The sequence below is a fragment of the Anabas testudineus genome, chromosome 6, assembly GCF_900324465.2.
Source record: "Anabas testudineus chromosome 6, fAnaTes1.2, whole genome shotgun sequence".
In the NCBI taxonomy this organism is placed as follows: domain Eukaryota; kingdom Metazoa; phylum Chordata; class Actinopteri; order Anabantiformes; family Anabantidae; genus Anabas; species Anabas testudineus.
Genome location: NC_046615.1, coordinates 14,417,611 through 14,432,221, shown reverse-complemented (window position 1 = coordinate 14,432,221; position 14,611 = coordinate 14,417,611). Strand labels below are relative to the sequence as shown.

Sequence of the window (14,611 nt, the reverse complement as noted above, 5' to 3'; positions counted from 1 at the left end):
AGCTGCCAGAGTAAATTCTCACTGTCATATGGAAACAGGGCAGACAATGATGCGATCCTCCAGCATCACGCTAAGCACCAGGAAGATAAAGTAGAGCAGGAACATGGTGAAACCCAGCACTTTATTCATCTTCCACTTACAGGATGCAATGGAGATGATGACAAAGAGGAGCATGAGGAACAGCAGCACAATGGCACAAAAGAGCCCATTGCTGCTGACAGCCACTGGAGCAAAACCATGGATAGATGAGTACAGGAGCCATGGGACTGGCAAGCTGGCAAACAAAGTGAAGAAGCAACAAACACAGAAAGAAAGAACATGAAACAAAGAAATCAGTCAACTGCATGTTCATCAGCATTTCTTTTTCAGTCATGACACGTAAGACCATAGGGGCTCACCCTACAGTGATGTCAAAGATGTTACTGCCCACAGAACTGGACACAGCCATGTCTCCCAGGCCTTTACGTGCCACAATCACACTGGTAATGAGGTCAGGGATGGATGTCCCTGCAGCAAGTATTGTCAGGCCCATAATCTCCTCTGAGATGCCGATGGTCTCACCAACCTACAAAGTCAAACCGAGTGCATGTTTTTCTATCAAAAAAGATTCAGGACACTTTCATATTATATTTCATATAACATCTTCCCCAACTTTCATTTTCCCTTTACACCTGAATGTTTTTGTATTCTTCTACTTCTTTTTGTAACTTCAAGTTTACAACAATTATCAAAGCTGCACTTTGCCTGCGTGCATAATCAGGAAGCTAGACAAAGCATATCTCATTCAAATCTCAAATTAGTCACTAGTATCACTGACCTGATGCGCCCACCACACCATGAGGTAGGAGAAGACAGCAATCCACAAAATAGAACCCAGAAAGGTGACCACAAAGAACTTTCTGGATTTCTTTTGGATGAAAGAAGATGTAAAATCAAAACGATGTTCAGGCAATTTAGGCACCATTATTAATGTGAAAGATGATTTCGGATCATACCTGGTTGCGAACATCAGGGACTGTGAGCCAGAGAGGGAAGACTATCGGCAGCAGGAAGAGGTAGGTGGCTTGTTTACGCCGTGTGTCAGGCCACTCTAAAGAAAGAGGCTCATCCTCTTTTTCCTCTTCTTCATCATCGTCATCTTCACTGGACTCACTGCTGTCCTCTTCGCTGTCATCTTCATCACTATCAGAGTCGTCTGAGCTTCCTGATCCATCCTCTCCTGCAGGCACATCCTCCTGAATGTGTTGGGAACAGACATCATGGTGGATGTCAATAGTGGCAAAAGAGGAATAAAACCAAAAACCAAAGACGCCTAAAGAGGCCAAATGCCTGTACATTGACTCTTACATAGACAGGTATCAAAGACTGACTTCTGGGCTTTTTGATAACCACGAGGACATGGTTGGAGAGTACCTTCTTGTCCTCCGGCTGTTCCTGCTCCTCTTTTTCTGTGGCTGGGTCAGCCTCTGGCTCTTTGGTCTGCTCAGTTTTCCCCCCACCATCTGTAAAAGGAGTCCCAGAAATCTTGTGCATTTCTTTCACGTCTTTTATCTGTTCAACTATCTATGAGCAAACTCACCGTCCTCACAGGTGTGTGTATTCGCATTTTATTGCAGACTTTATTTTATTTTAGCATGTATTTTCTTACATGCAATCTTACTGAATTTACCTTCACTTCTGTCTTGAGTTTTGCTCTCTGCCTTCCGTCTAGCCACATTATTCAGAGTCTCAGCCTTATCCTTAAATTTCCCTATGAACAATCAAACAAGCAGAAACAAACTTAGAATGTTGTGAAGAATTGGTATATCGGGTGATAATAATTAGAATATTTTCTCCGTTACATAAGGACGAAGGCTCAGTAATGAATCAGGCACAGAGCAAAATACAGGCAGTACAACATCAAAAACCGCAACAGCAGCATAATCCTTTGTGCAGCACAGAGCGATGTCATGAAAGGAAAAGGAGAATGAGCTCATCAAAGGAATCGCACTAGAGGCACTGCACAGAACAAGACAAGACAAAACAGGATCTTATTTCTGTAATGTACACTGCTTCTTTGACCATTAGAAACAGAAAACACTTTCCAATGGAGAGATATGTTTAATTTTCTCCTTACTCACCTAAAATACCACACTCCCCTCGAGTAAGCATCATTTATAGCTAAGATTGATTACTGTGCAACGTATGTAAAGTGAAATAGTCACTGCAAATATCTATTTGATGTCACCGCAGATTTTTATCATGTGGCTCTTAATGCATCTGCTTGTGACTAGTGATCTCAAAGAACATAGATTAAAAGAGTGCGTTGAAGGGACTGCTAGCTGTAATCCAGATTGTATAAACTAATTTTAAAACTTGAGTCACTGAGTGTTTGTTGTTCTAAGGCTGAGGAGACAAGCAAACCAGGAGCCAGGTATGTTGCCGTAACATGATCCCTGTATAATCACTTTCGTACAGTACCCTATAAAGCACTGTACTATAAGTACATATTTAGAAATACTATAAATTATTTGTTTAGAACTATCCCTCCATTAAGTCCAACTAATAACGCACTCACTGTAACTTAAAGTGAAATAATACAGATCAGCCATGCCATTATCTATGTACACCTGCTCGTAGATTATGACATGTATTTATCTGCTTACTATCAATCTGGGCTTAGTGCTGTCTCTACAGGGTTTTCTTCCACTTCACTATTTCATTTTACACGAGAAAGACAAAGTCCCCAGACACAAGACCAGTTTTGAATTTAAGGCTTGTTATATCATTTACTTTGTCGTCACAGTGATGTGGTACTCACCTTCTCCTAGAGGGTCTAACGTGTGGATCATGAGTTGGAAGATGGTGTTTCTCATTGTGCTGTTGTGTAAGGAAGCTGAACTCCCCCCTCGCTGAAGAGATGGCTTCAACTGGGGAAGGAATAAGAGTAACAGTGATGCATCACTTTTAGACAATTGTGAGGGATATCATGTAAAAGCATTGACAAATGCTTTTATATGTGCCAATAATTTTTGAAGGGGAGGTTGTTACGACAAACAGGACTGTAGAAGGGCTGATAGCTGATTGATTGATTATTTTTTGTTTGTTTGTTTTACCTTTAACCAATTCTTCTCCTCTGGAGCAGGAGGGGCTTTATCTTCAGCATCTCCATTTGTCTAAATGCAACATGTTTTTTTCAGTGACAATCATTGGTGAAACAAAACAAAGTAATTTCATTTAGAGCTTAGACAACAAACATTATAATCTTTTATTGCTATTTTTCATAATTCACACTTTGGATGTATTGTTGTTACATGTAAGTAATAATGTTGGCACTAGCACAATCCTATTAAAAATAAAGAATGTGATTTGAAATTCATTTTGAGCAGATTAAGTAATTGCACTTGTTACTTATGAATTCAGTTCCAGTAACATACATAGATTGACAAAAGCCCAGTGTGTAAACAAATACTGTAGTTTTACTTGATGTTAATTAAGCCTCAATCTCACACATGGGCCTACAAGAGTTATAGGGTTAACAGTGTATGTTGCTACAGTTTGGACAGAGCTACAGCTCCTCAAAGGATTAGTTTGCTGTGGCTGATCAGCTTTGGATCACTTAGACCTCTAGTAGTATCATTCTACTCCTTGTATGGGTAGGATTTGCATATAACTCCACACGTGGGGCCGCAGATACTATGAGTGTGATGAATAATATGGATTTCTGATTAAGTAATAATCCACATGGATTGTGATGAGCGTAACAGAATAAGACTAAATTAAGCTGGTTTTCTTACACACTTGCAAACACCCTAAATAAACATTGTAAATATCTTAAAACAAACTCATTACTGTGTCAGTTGAAAACATTAAAAATAATATTTATAATTATTATGTCAAAGCTCATGCTTTGTCACAGCAGCACTCACCTTCTCAGATTCCTCCACAGCAATAACTTTGACAGTGTCCTTGTGCCTGTGGAGTTGAGTCTTGAAGGCCCGTTCTATTTGCACATTAAACTTCATGAAAATCACATATAGAGTGTAGCAGGTCACCAGCGTCATGCTCTCCCACCACATTATGACATTATCCAAGAAGAAGATGATAAGTAAGATGAGGCCAAGAATATAGAAGGATACATCTCTAAAAAGTGGCCACCAGGTTAGATTCAGCACCTCCCGTGAAAACAAAGCACACATTCCAATCACAAACAAAATGTTGAAAACTGCTGAACCAACAATCGTGCCAATCCCCACATTACTGTGAGCGATGAAAACCCCAATCAAGGAGGTAAAAAGCTCAGGAGCAGAACCTCCAGCAGCCATGAAAGTGGCTCCTGCTACATCGTCAGAGATGGCTAACTTGTCAGTGATTACACCCAGCGCAGGAACAAAGAACTCATCGCACACAATTGCAAGTGACACAAACATATACATCATCCCAATAATGTGGAGGACCACCCAGCCTCTCCTGCGCTCTTCAATAGTAAAGATATCTTCAGGGTATTCACCCTTAATATGCTGATCTTCACCAGGAGACGCTGGAGTGATGGTAGTTAGAGGAGGGGCGGGAGCTGGTGTGGGTGTCTTCTGTGGAGGCTCAGGGCCAAGAAAGATGCAACGCACAATAGTTTGGTTTGTGGTTGGCAATGGTGCAGATTCAGTGGGAGTGAATGCTTCAAAATTTGAAGTTGTTTGTGTATGGTGCACCATATGCACCTCCTGTGTTGTTTGATCAGTGGGCTCTAATTTGTATGTTGCAGTGAGAGGCTCCTCCAGTCCTTGAGTCTCTACTGTAGGATCCTCGACCTCCTCTGTTGAACCTTCTCCAAAATCCTCTCCAATCTGAGGCATTGGCAAAGGCCCATGAAGTCTGGCACTGATAGTCAGCTGGTAGAGGGTACAGAGAAAAACCCCAGAGAGGAGGAAAAGGACTCGACTCAGCTGCAGCCGCTTTCTCTTTGTACAATACATTTTCCACCAAAGCAGTGTTGCTACTGGCTATGTTGAATTAAGTTGCATAAAGGGGCTTTGGCTGAGTATGAGTCCAGCTGTCTCCCCGATAGACCATGGGGCGACAGAATCCAAAATGTCAGTGGCGTAATTCATGTCACATCCTTAACTTCTTGGTAAACCCAACCTATTGTAAATGACAATAAATAATCACATATATGTGACATTTAGACAAGAGGTGGTACACCAGCAGTGTACATTTGAAAGCATTTGAACTGATCATATCAGTAACCCTCATACATAACTGTGTGTCATGGTATTATTGATAAGCCCCTTTAGAAGCTGTTATGACTATTCTGTTTACACTTTGTGGTTTCCAGAGAAACAGAATAAAATATCTGGCTGACAGACAAGACCAACAAAAACCCCAAGCAAGGACAAAAATGCACAGATAAACAAAAACTGGATCCTAATTTAAATACAGAGAAAGTGTCCTGCGGAAGAGGCTAAGCTAATTTATTCATCAATTCACATGAGAAAAAACTAAACAACATGCAGTTACAAGAAACACAGACTTACCAGCTAATGAGTGTCTTACAAAGTCTGGGGTAATGAAATCTCCATAGCAGACATCCACAGCTGTATGTTGTGGCACATAAGTCCAAACTGTTGCCAGTGGCCAAAGGGTTTATGTAGGACACAGGACAAGTCTTGACAATGGATCAGCATAATACCTAATACCTGAGGTCTTCTAAGAGGATTATATGCATTGTATCACTCTCACTATACCATGTATACATAGTAATATTTAATTTTGAGAAAAAGTGTGTCAATTTAGTTCAATGCTACAATATTGTATAATTAATATATTATAACTGCCAATATTAAGTCTGTACTGCATAGGAACTGTTAGTGGCCACTGTTTTAATGTGCACTGTTTCATCTGGACTAAGTAGTGGTGTGCATTACAATATAAAGTGTTGGCATGACCTACACTAAAACCTGTAGAGTTATTTGTGTTTGTTTGTTTTGTTTTTCTTGCTTTGTTTTGTTTTTTGTACCGTTTCTTGTCCACTTCCCCCTGATCACAAAGGAACTAGTTATTTGGCAGCACACTGTTGTCACCCGGACGGAAGTAGTGGTACACATTAAAACACAAACACTGGGTAATGAAGACCCGAATGGCACGTATTCGTTTCTGGTTTAATAATAACTCTTTCAGTCTGTAATTTATCTGGTGAATAGTTGATTTCTGATATACGTTTAGCAGTAACCATACCGATTATTCCGTTTGGTCTTTTTGGTGTTAACGTTGCAGAAGCTTAGCTTAATTTAGCCGAACAGCTAACTTAGCTAACATTAGCTAACAGTTCTCTTCAGTGACATGACATGTTTCGTTAAGCTTTTAACGTCGTTAATGGTTGGTGTAAATTAGCCCTAGTGTAATACTACTACAATAGCTTCTTTATGCTTCTCACAAAATAATATTGTCTTTGTTTTTTTTCAGCGGTTGCACATTGGAGGGTAGTTTGAGTTCATTCGTGTTTTGGGAATCCATACAGACACCGAGCCATGCCTACCGTGGTCTTAATGGACGTGTCTTTGTCCATGACACGGCCAGTGTCCCTGGATGGCAGCGAAGAGTTTCAGAGGAAGAACTTGGCTGTGCACGGACTAAATATGTTGTTTGAACACATGGCCTCAAACTACCGCTTGGAGTTTACAACTCTGATGGCCTTTTCTTCTCTCTGGGAGCTTCTGGTGCCTTTTACCAGAGATTACAATGCATTACAGGTACTGGGCTTCGTAGTAAAGTCGAACCATGTCTTCTTTTCCTGAGTGATTATCTTGAATTAGAATCGTTTAATTAATGTCTTTTTCTGTGCAGGAGGCTTTAAGCAACCTGGAAGACTATGACAAGACTTGTATTGAGTCAGCTCTACATGGAGTTAGTAACGTGGTGCAACAGGAGTGGGGGAGTGCTTGTCCCTGTCAGGTATTTTGACACATACACAGTAACATCACACCTCTGAATGTATAATTAAAGAATTTATCAATTCAGCTGTAAGAGCATATTCATTGATACGTAGGATAATGTTGATGCACATCCCTTTTATGTCCTAAAGGTGGTGCTGGTTACTGACGGCTCCCTTGGTATTGGAAAGGGTTCTCTTCGTCACTCCCTCCTAACACTGAAGCAGCGAGGGGACGACAAGAAGTTCCCACTTCCTTTTCCTTTTCCTACCAAACTGTTCATCATGTGTATAGCCAATGCAGAGGAGGTATTATTTCACCCATTTAAGCTGGTTCAACGATACATTTAAATGTACTTGCATCTCAATCTGAGCTCAGTTATTATAAAATCAAGAAGGAAACCTGATTAGATATCATGCAGCTAGAAGCTGCATAAAAAAAGCATAAACTACATGATGGCCTTTATTTGGCTTTCATATCTTAAATATTATCGAAGACATCCTGGTATGAGAAAATCGCGCTTTGACATTTGATATTCAACATTTAGTGATTTGCAGTCATGAGTTGCGAAGACTATGTTTATTAAATGTCAATGAATGTAATATTTCAGTGACTCCTAGAGACCGTATTGGCTACTTGTGTATAGTATGGCTGGGTCTTGACAGTTTTATCCTTTGCAGAATATAAAAGCCAAAAAGGTGTATTTAAATATAAATTATTTAGCTTTAGAAAGTATTCAGACCCCTCCACATTTTGCACGCTTGATTGTGTTGTAGGCTTATTTCTTAAAGCACATAGTTGCTTTATTCTGCACTCAATAACCCATGGTGAAGTGAAATTGTTTTTAAAATGTATTCAGCATTAATATAAGTTTCTCTTGCATTTATTAAATATAAGAAACTGCTGTCACTCGCAGTCAGTTGCTGATTGCTTAAGTCATCTTATACGTGTTTATGGCAGCACTCCAGAACCAGATCGGCCGTTTGGTGGTTTGCGCTGAATAGCTGTGGTGTTGCTTGCATTTCATTTTAATTCACTTAAAATGGCAATTGCTGATTGTGCAATATGATCTGAATCCAAACATAAATTATTAAAACAATTAAATAACAATAGACAATAATTAGAATAATTACAGTGAGCTTGACAGTTCAGTACATCAGTACAGTACTACTTCAGTGTGTAAAAATCATTGTTGAATGAAATTAAATAACATTAAATCATGTTCAATCAAACATGGAAATTCTCTCTAGTGGAAGTTGAATCCATGTTACAGCATCTGGCAGCTTGGTGTTTGTTTGGTAACTGTAATAAATTCAAACCACTGTCTTGTGTACTTGCAGTTACAGATGACTGATGCCATGGATAACCTGGAGGAACTACTCCGTATCAGTGGGGGGGATGGACAGATTTTCACAATGGAGGGGCCGCTGTGCATGAAGAGTGTGCAGGCCCTGTTTGGGTATGATTGTAACTGTGAAAATTGTACACTTGAATGTATTATACATTTGCAAAGATCCCTTTTTCATTGTACACCTTTGTATGTCCACAGGAGGCTGATTGATCATGCATACTCTCCTTTCCATGCTGTCCTGCACTGTGGAAATCTATCCTCAGATGTTCAGGTGTTCCCTAGGCCTGAGCCTATTGTAGTTGATGAAGAGGTGGAGCCTATGCCCCGAACAGTCAGCACAGGTACCCAGCCAACTTCAAATTTCACAATTTAGAGTTTAATGTAAGCAGTTTATTTGTTCAAGCAAATCATCATTCTGTTATGTATGTTTCAGATTTGGAAATTGTGGGTTTCATTGAAATTGCTGATATTTCCAGTCCTCCTGTGATATCCAGACACTTGGTACTGCCAATAGCTGTAAACAAAGGTTAGTGCTGCTAGAAATCTAGCGGGTCAGCATATCCACATATTAGTACATCATGTCTAGGGCTCATTGCTTTTTGTTCATCTGATCTTCACAGAAAATAGACACATTTTCTTTAAAGGACTAGATCCATTTAAACTCATTGATTTGCATTCTGTGTGGCGAAACTAAAGCAAATGGTACCGCTTTTTTATTTGTCTATCTTCAATGTACTTGATTTTAGAGGTGGATGAAGTTGGCACAGGAACCACAGATGAACTTGAGGAGGAACCCTCTGCCAGCCAAATGGCAGGAAAAAGTCCAAATTTCTGTGTTCTTTTACATGGCAGTCTGAAAGTTGAGGGCATGGTAGCATTGGTTCAGCTTGGGTGAGATTTCTTAAAGTTATTTAAATTTAAGTTGTGTGTATTCAAATTTCAGTTTATTTAAACATCCACATTAAAATGAGTTTGTACATTTTACTATCCCGTGGCCTAAATCTAGTTTGCTTCTTTCCTAGGCCAGAATGGTATGGCATGCTTTACTCCCAGGCAGACAGCAAGAAGAAATCAAACCTTATGATGTCTCTGTTTGAACCTGGTGCAGAGCCTCTGCCTTGGTTGGGCAAGATCTCGCATTTGGGACCAATTTCAGGTGACTTCTTAAAGTCTTGTGTGTGATAAGGAAAGGGCAAGATTGCTGCTGCATTTAGAGCAAGTGTCTACAGGGTCTCTTCATCACACTCTTTAACTCTCAGCTAGGTCCTTGTTCATGATATTGTGTAACTGCATTTTTATTTAACTTAGGACTTATGAACCCATGTACATGTAAAAGACTGTTTATTCCTGAATAACAAAGGCTTCCCTGTAGGTGTACATAACAAAGCAGTTAATTATTTACATAGGCTTATTATGAAGTTGTGCTGCTTTATTGTGACATGACTGAATTACCTTTCTGGTATTTCAGAAGCTGCTGAGAATCCTTATGGAGAGGATGACAGTAAGAGTCCTTTTCCCGTGCAGCCACCGGTCAAGCGAAGCTATGCCCAGAATGTCACTGTTTGGATAAAGGCCAGTGGTCTTCAGGTACAGTTCAGTACACTTGACCCATTTAGTTATTCAGACATTAACTCACGCAAATAGCAGCATCCAAGGTGCTGATCTGACCAACATCAGAAATTCTACCTTGTGATCCAGACCTGTGTTTAGTTCGAAAGAACTCCTGAATTATCATTCTGAATTGTTTAGTTAAACCACAGTGTTAAGTAAAATGCATGTGGTTAATACTCAGTAATCTGTTGCATCGTTTTACAGACTGATGTGCAGAAGATTCTGAGGAATGCAAGAAAATTACCTGATAAAACTCAAACCTTCTATAAGGTAGGTTTCACTGAAAACTGCTCTAGACTGAAAACACAGCTATGAATTTTCATTCATACATTTTTGTTCATTTGTCAGGAGTTGAACCGTCTGCGGAAAGCTGCCCTGGCTTTTGGTTTCTGGGAGCTTCTGAAGGTCGTGGCCGATCTCTTGGAAAGAGAGTGCACTTTGCTGCCAGACTCTGCCCATCCAGATGCTGCTTTTCAGCTCTCCCATGCTGCACAGCAACTCAAACTGGCCAGCACTGGAGATTCCCAGCATTCTGCTTTTGACCATAACATTGTCCCCATGCACACAGACTTCTCAAGCTGAGCTGTGTCTAAAAAATGAACTCTGATATATCAGCCTCATCTTGTGTGGATCAATGTAGAGACAGAACATAGTGAACGCTGAATTTTGTTTATGGAACTTGTCAAAGTGGCTGCTTCAAGAACCTGATGCGAAACCGAGTCAGACGACTACCACTCCTCACAGAAACTGCTGGAACATGGCAAAACACACATAATGAGATGTTTGTGTACACATTTTTACATACAACTTTGTAGTATCTTTTTTTCACAAATTTAAACTCCATTTTTATTCAAAGAGTAATTACTGTCACATTTACAGCAACTCTGGAAAATTAAATGATGAATTAAATTAAAATCCAGGTGACTGTCAAGAGAAAACAAGAGGGTGGGGAAGTGATACAAATGAATGACCACAAAATTATCTGAATTATAGCAGTCCCCAGAATAATTTCCCTGAGGTTCGTGAGACATTTAATAACTCTGGAATGATATCAGTTACAGTATTTGTTGAGAATGTTGCAGCTTTCTTCATTTATACACCAATTACCATATCAAATGGCAACAGTATGGTGTCCTGGTCAGTGTTTGCTGCAGTGCATTCAAAACCAAAACTAACTAACTAAAACCAAAAACACAATATCACATAATATTTCAAGTTCTGTGGATTATCACAGCTCCTCACTACTCTACAAAATACAAGCTGACATGGAACAAATTAATCAGTGAAACCATTAATGCCATCATTAAACACTGCATCATTTCTAGGAGGCTCATGTTAACCATTAAAGGAAATTATTTTAGAGTAAACGGAGACACTGAAAAATAGCTTTCTCATAAAATATCGATTTTACCTTGAGTATCATTTGAAAAATTACTAGAAACAAGCAGGCAGCAATGGTATTTAAGGATTGTTGTTGATGCTGAATCTTAATTTGCTTTCCTTTTCTTGGTGCGAAAACGCCTCTTTCTCTGCTTGTAAAGATGACGGAAGTTGATAAAAAGTCCTGAAAAGAAGGGTGGTGGTTTACAAGGTTGATATTGACATTAGAATAGAATATTTTTAGAGAAACATATGATCTATTTTTTTTTTATCTGAACACTTACCCAGAAACATGAGAACAAGATAAATGTACAGGATGTAAGAGAAGCTGATAGAAGAGCCGATGGCTTCTGGCAGGGGAATGCTGAAGAGTTTGGTCTCATCAAAGATGCGAATAGACTGTATCACAGCAACAGCTACATGGGATTGGGAAGTAAGGTCAGTATTCATATGTAAAGAAATATAATGAATTAAAAGAGAAGTAAAGACGCTTACCTTCAGCTAAAACACCTAATGGGTAAAGTGGCATCCAGACTGTGTACCGCAACCATGTGAGGGTTTTCCACTCCGTATTGAAACAGCCCAGCATGTAAAATGGATACCTGAATTTGGAGCATTGTAGTAGTTTTAGGTAGAAAACAAATCATATTGCTAATTAACACAAAACTGCATCAATAGAATTCCGTCTTCAAAACTACACAGCCTAAAAGACCCACTTAAAAAAAGATAATTGGTTAACAACCTAAAAACTTTGTAAAATCTGTGAATCTATAGTTACTGTGATGTGATGTAATGTTGCTTTAAAATGTATATTAAGTGAGCAGAGCTGAATAAAAAGCACAATAATTTCATATATTAAAGCTCTAAAACAAAAAACAAGTCCACACGTAAGCAGCAGAAGTTAAAGTCCAATTAAAGAACCTCTGGTGTGATTTAAAGAACATTAATACAGTAAATGCATGTTTATTTATATGAGACTAATGTGAACAACAAGGAGGATGTATGTTTACCTAAAAATCTCGATGGCGCTCCATAGATAGAAAACAAAGAACACAACAGGCTGGTGGTGCATTTCCTCCAAGCTACCAAAAATGATGAAGAGGATGAAATTCCTTCCAACCACCTAGTAAAACGACAAAACCCACAAATAATTCATTAATTAGAAGTTACCCTTTTCATTTATTGGCACACTTTGTGTGAGCCCATAAAGCTGAGGCTCTAGCAAAGGAATTCCCCATACCTGTATAAGAGCCGGAGTAACACCTGTTCGGACTAGACCAAAAGCAGCATTGAGGACCTCTACTGTTGCCAGAATCTGGCAGAAGAACATCACATCTGATATAGTGTGAAATGTGTCGTACAGAGAATCTGAAATAAAAGTTTATTATTGATCAATATTACCTAGTTGTTGTGTAGCAATTAAAAAATTAAAAAAAAAACTTGAGAGACTTTAAGTTATAGCATTGTTTATATTTCTCACCTTGGCCAAAGATAAAGAGTCGCACAGTCATGTTGACAAAGATCCATGAAAAACCAAGAAACTGTACCAGGTTATAGACAAACAGAAAGACTGTTTTCAGGCTGACAAAACCTGAAATATTGAAAAGAAAAAATGAAATATTAGGCAGACACAACGCAAACAAAGACATGACAAATGTATACTTCTAAGAAATGAATCTTTTTCAACAGGTCATGGAGACAACATTTCCAGACTTCAGAGAAATTGATTTGAGTTTAAATGCTGAACTGTCCAATAATAATTATAAATAAATAAAAATAAACATTTTAATTAGCAAAACACACTATCAGCTAAAAGCTTTTCCTGTCTTCAAGATGTGTACTCACCTTCTTCTTTCTGCCTCATAGCCTTCAGTCTGTTCCTTTTCTCCTCCTTTTTGAAGAACAAAAAGTACAATTTATTTTGCAATACTGATACCTGATATTATTAGTACAGCCTTAGTGATGATACTTTGATAACTGGCAATATACAATTCATATAAATATGATATTTAACACAGTTGTCAATGTTAAAAGCACAATTTAATCTCACCTTTTCCCGGGTCTCCATCTCAGCGTCTGACTCATCTAGCCATCGATCAAAGTCAGGTGCTAGGAAGACAGGTTTACGCTCCTGCACAATTAGTCTTTCCCACCAGCCACGCTGCTCTTTCCTCACAGTAATATTCACCTGCCGCTGTGTGGACTTGTAACTCACCTAGGCGAACATGTTCACCATAGGACAATCAGTAAAACTAGAAAGCATAAGTAAGAAACAATATTATATTTCGATGATTAACTGTAATATAGACACATACATCTGGCTTCACCGGTAAGAGAAGCTCCAAGCTGAACTCGTATTCATTTTGTCCTTTTGCCCCACGGCCCTGAGCTGCACACAAAATAGAATTAATGTCCCAAATTAACAATGTTTTAAAGTATTCTCACAGTTGAACGAACATGAAATGTACATCACCTCTGAAATGAAGGACGTTTTCCTGTACATGGACAGCTATATTCTGCGAAAAGAAACAGAGACACATGATGAGCTTACTTCCCTCTGCAGAAGTGATCTGATAATTAGGGCAGCATATCACTTCCTGTGAAGAATACCACGAAATACTGATAAATCAGACCTAAAAATAGAAAACATTAGAGTCCCCATAAAAAGCTATAATTTAAACAAAAGTCATATTTATTACCAGTCAAAATAACCAGGAGAATAAACTGTTGTGCAACAGGTAACTTTAGGTTCAGCTACTCCTGTATCTCACCCTAAACCTCCTACTACAGGTAGATATTACATACTAACCCATGCAAAGGACTGGTTTGGTGGGATCAGGCTTGACAGGCCTTTGCAGATGCTTTGCAAAGATCAACTACCACCTGAAGGAATCTCTCTATTCATCATCCAGTATGCAAATTGTACAGTTAGCATCGGCGAGCCATTTACCGAAACCTACTGCCTGTATTTGCATATCTTTATCTTTACGGGCATAAACCAGAGCTGTCGCCAGTCTAAAAGTACTAAGTTAAACTTTTTTTTTGTTTGTTGTTGTTGTTGTTGTTGTTGTTGAAATCCAAGTGCACACCTGCTGAGTCAGCCCAGAGGGCCCCGTGTAAGCTTTGGTTCCCTCACCTGAGCGTCTGTCAGCTCCACTCGCAGGTAAATTTCTTCATGGCGTTGAGCCCAGTACACGAGTGGTGTGAGGGCCATCGTTGCTATTTTTAAAATCTTTCTATCAAACAAACGAGTGGTTGGTTTTAAAATGAATGAAGCTTCCTCCTCTCATGCCATCGAGCTGGACGTCTTCAGCAGATACCCAGAATATTCTGCGACAGCGCGCACACGCCATCCCTCAGCGTC

At 39.2% G+C, this 14,611-nt stretch overlaps 3 protein-coding genes across 4 annotated transcripts; 1 reads left to right on the top strand and 2 right to left on the bottom strand.

Annotated features, from left to right (window-relative positions):
• Positions 1–24: 24 nt before the first annotated feature.
• Positions 25–4,952, bottom strand: slc24a1 (solute carrier family 24 member 1). The gene is made up of 9 exons (XM_026366279.1): positions 3,909–4,952; positions 3,096–3,155; positions 2,801–2,909; positions 1,670–1,750; positions 1,414–1,502; positions 996–1,235; positions 818–907; positions 399–565; positions 25–274 (listed from the first exon to the last, which is right to left on the bottom strand). Exons 1-9 carry the CDS (start codon positions 4,950–4,952, stop codon positions 25–27), a joined length of 2,130 nt encoding a protein of 709 aa, XP_026222064.1.
• A 1,081-nt stretch (positions 4,953–6,033) lies between these two features.
• ints14 (integrator complex subunit 14) lies at positions 6,034–10,728 on the top strand. Of its 2 annotated transcripts, none has more exons than XM_026366280.1 (12): positions 6,034–6,115; positions 6,439–6,725; positions 6,820–6,927; positions 7,058–7,213; positions 8,246–8,364; positions 8,455–8,597; positions 8,690–8,782; positions 9,003–9,147; positions 9,279–9,412; positions 9,725–9,843; positions 10,072–10,137; positions 10,216–10,728. In XM_026366280.1, exons 2-12 carry the CDS (start codon positions 6,504–6,506, stop codon positions 10,447–10,449), a joined length of 1,539 nt encoding a protein of 512 aa, XP_026222065.1. In that variant the 5' UTR covers positions 6,034–6,115; positions 6,439–6,503; the 3' UTR covers positions 10,450–10,728. The 2 variants fall into 2 exon arrangements, with proteins under 2 accessions (XP_026222065.1, XP_026222066.1); XM_026366281.1 differs by having other exon boundaries at positions 6,080–6,097.
• On the bottom strand, positions 10,726–14,597 carry hacd3 (3-hydroxyacyl-CoA dehydratase 3). Its single transcript, XM_026366282.1, has 11 exons — positions 14,384–14,597; positions 13,721–13,763; positions 13,563–13,636; positions 13,298–13,462; positions 13,093–13,138; positions 12,728–12,838; positions 12,488–12,615; positions 12,258–12,370; positions 11,743–11,849; positions 11,532–11,663; positions 10,726–11,431 (listed from the first exon to the last, which is right to left on the bottom strand). The coding sequence occupies exons 1-11, from the start codon at positions 14,459–14,461 to the stop codon at positions 11,355–11,357; spliced, it is 1,074 nt and encodes a 357-aa protein (XP_026222067.1). The 5' UTR covers positions 14,462–14,597; the 3' UTR covers positions 10,726–11,354.
• Positions 14,598–14,611: the final 14 nt, after the last annotated feature.

Bases quoted from the DNA above. Each gene is read 5' to 3' on its own strand.
- hacd3 (XM_026366282.1), bottom strand. From the start codon at position 14,461: ATGGCCCTCACACCACTCGTGTACTGGGCTCAACGCCATGAAGAAATT. The intron at 11,850-12,257 runs GTAAACATACAT...CTCCAAATTCAG, and splicing joins AGCGCCATCGAGATTTTTAG to GTATCCATTTTACATGCTGG. The intron at 11,432-11,531 runs GTAAGTGTTCAG...CCTTCTTTTCAG, and splicing joins TCTTGTTCTCATGTTTCTGG to GACTTTTTATCAACTTCCGT.
- ints14 (XM_026366280.1), top strand. From the start codon at position 6,504: ATGCCTACCGTGGTCTTAATGGACGTGTCTTTGTCCATGACACGGCCA. The intron at 6,726-6,819 runs GTACTGGGCTTC...TTTTCTGTGCAG, and splicing joins GAGATTACAATGCATTACAG to GAGGCTTTAAGCAACCTGGA. The intron at 9,844-10,071 runs GTACAGTTCAGT...ATCGTTTTACAG, and splicing joins TAAAGGCCAGTGGTCTTCAG to ACTGATGTGCAGAAGATTCT.
- slc24a1 (XM_026366279.1), bottom strand. From the start codon at position 4,952: ATGTATTGTACAAAGAGAAAGCGGCTGCAGCTGAGTCGAGTCCTTTTC. The intron at 3,156-3,908 runs GTGAGTGCTGCT...TGTTGCATTTAG, and splicing joins CTGTGGAGGAATCTGAGAAG to ACAAATGGAGATGCTGAAGA. The intron at 1,751-2,800 runs GTGAGTACCACA...GATTGTTCATAG, and splicing joins GTTAGACCCTCTAGGAGAAG to GGAAATTTAAGGATAAGGCT.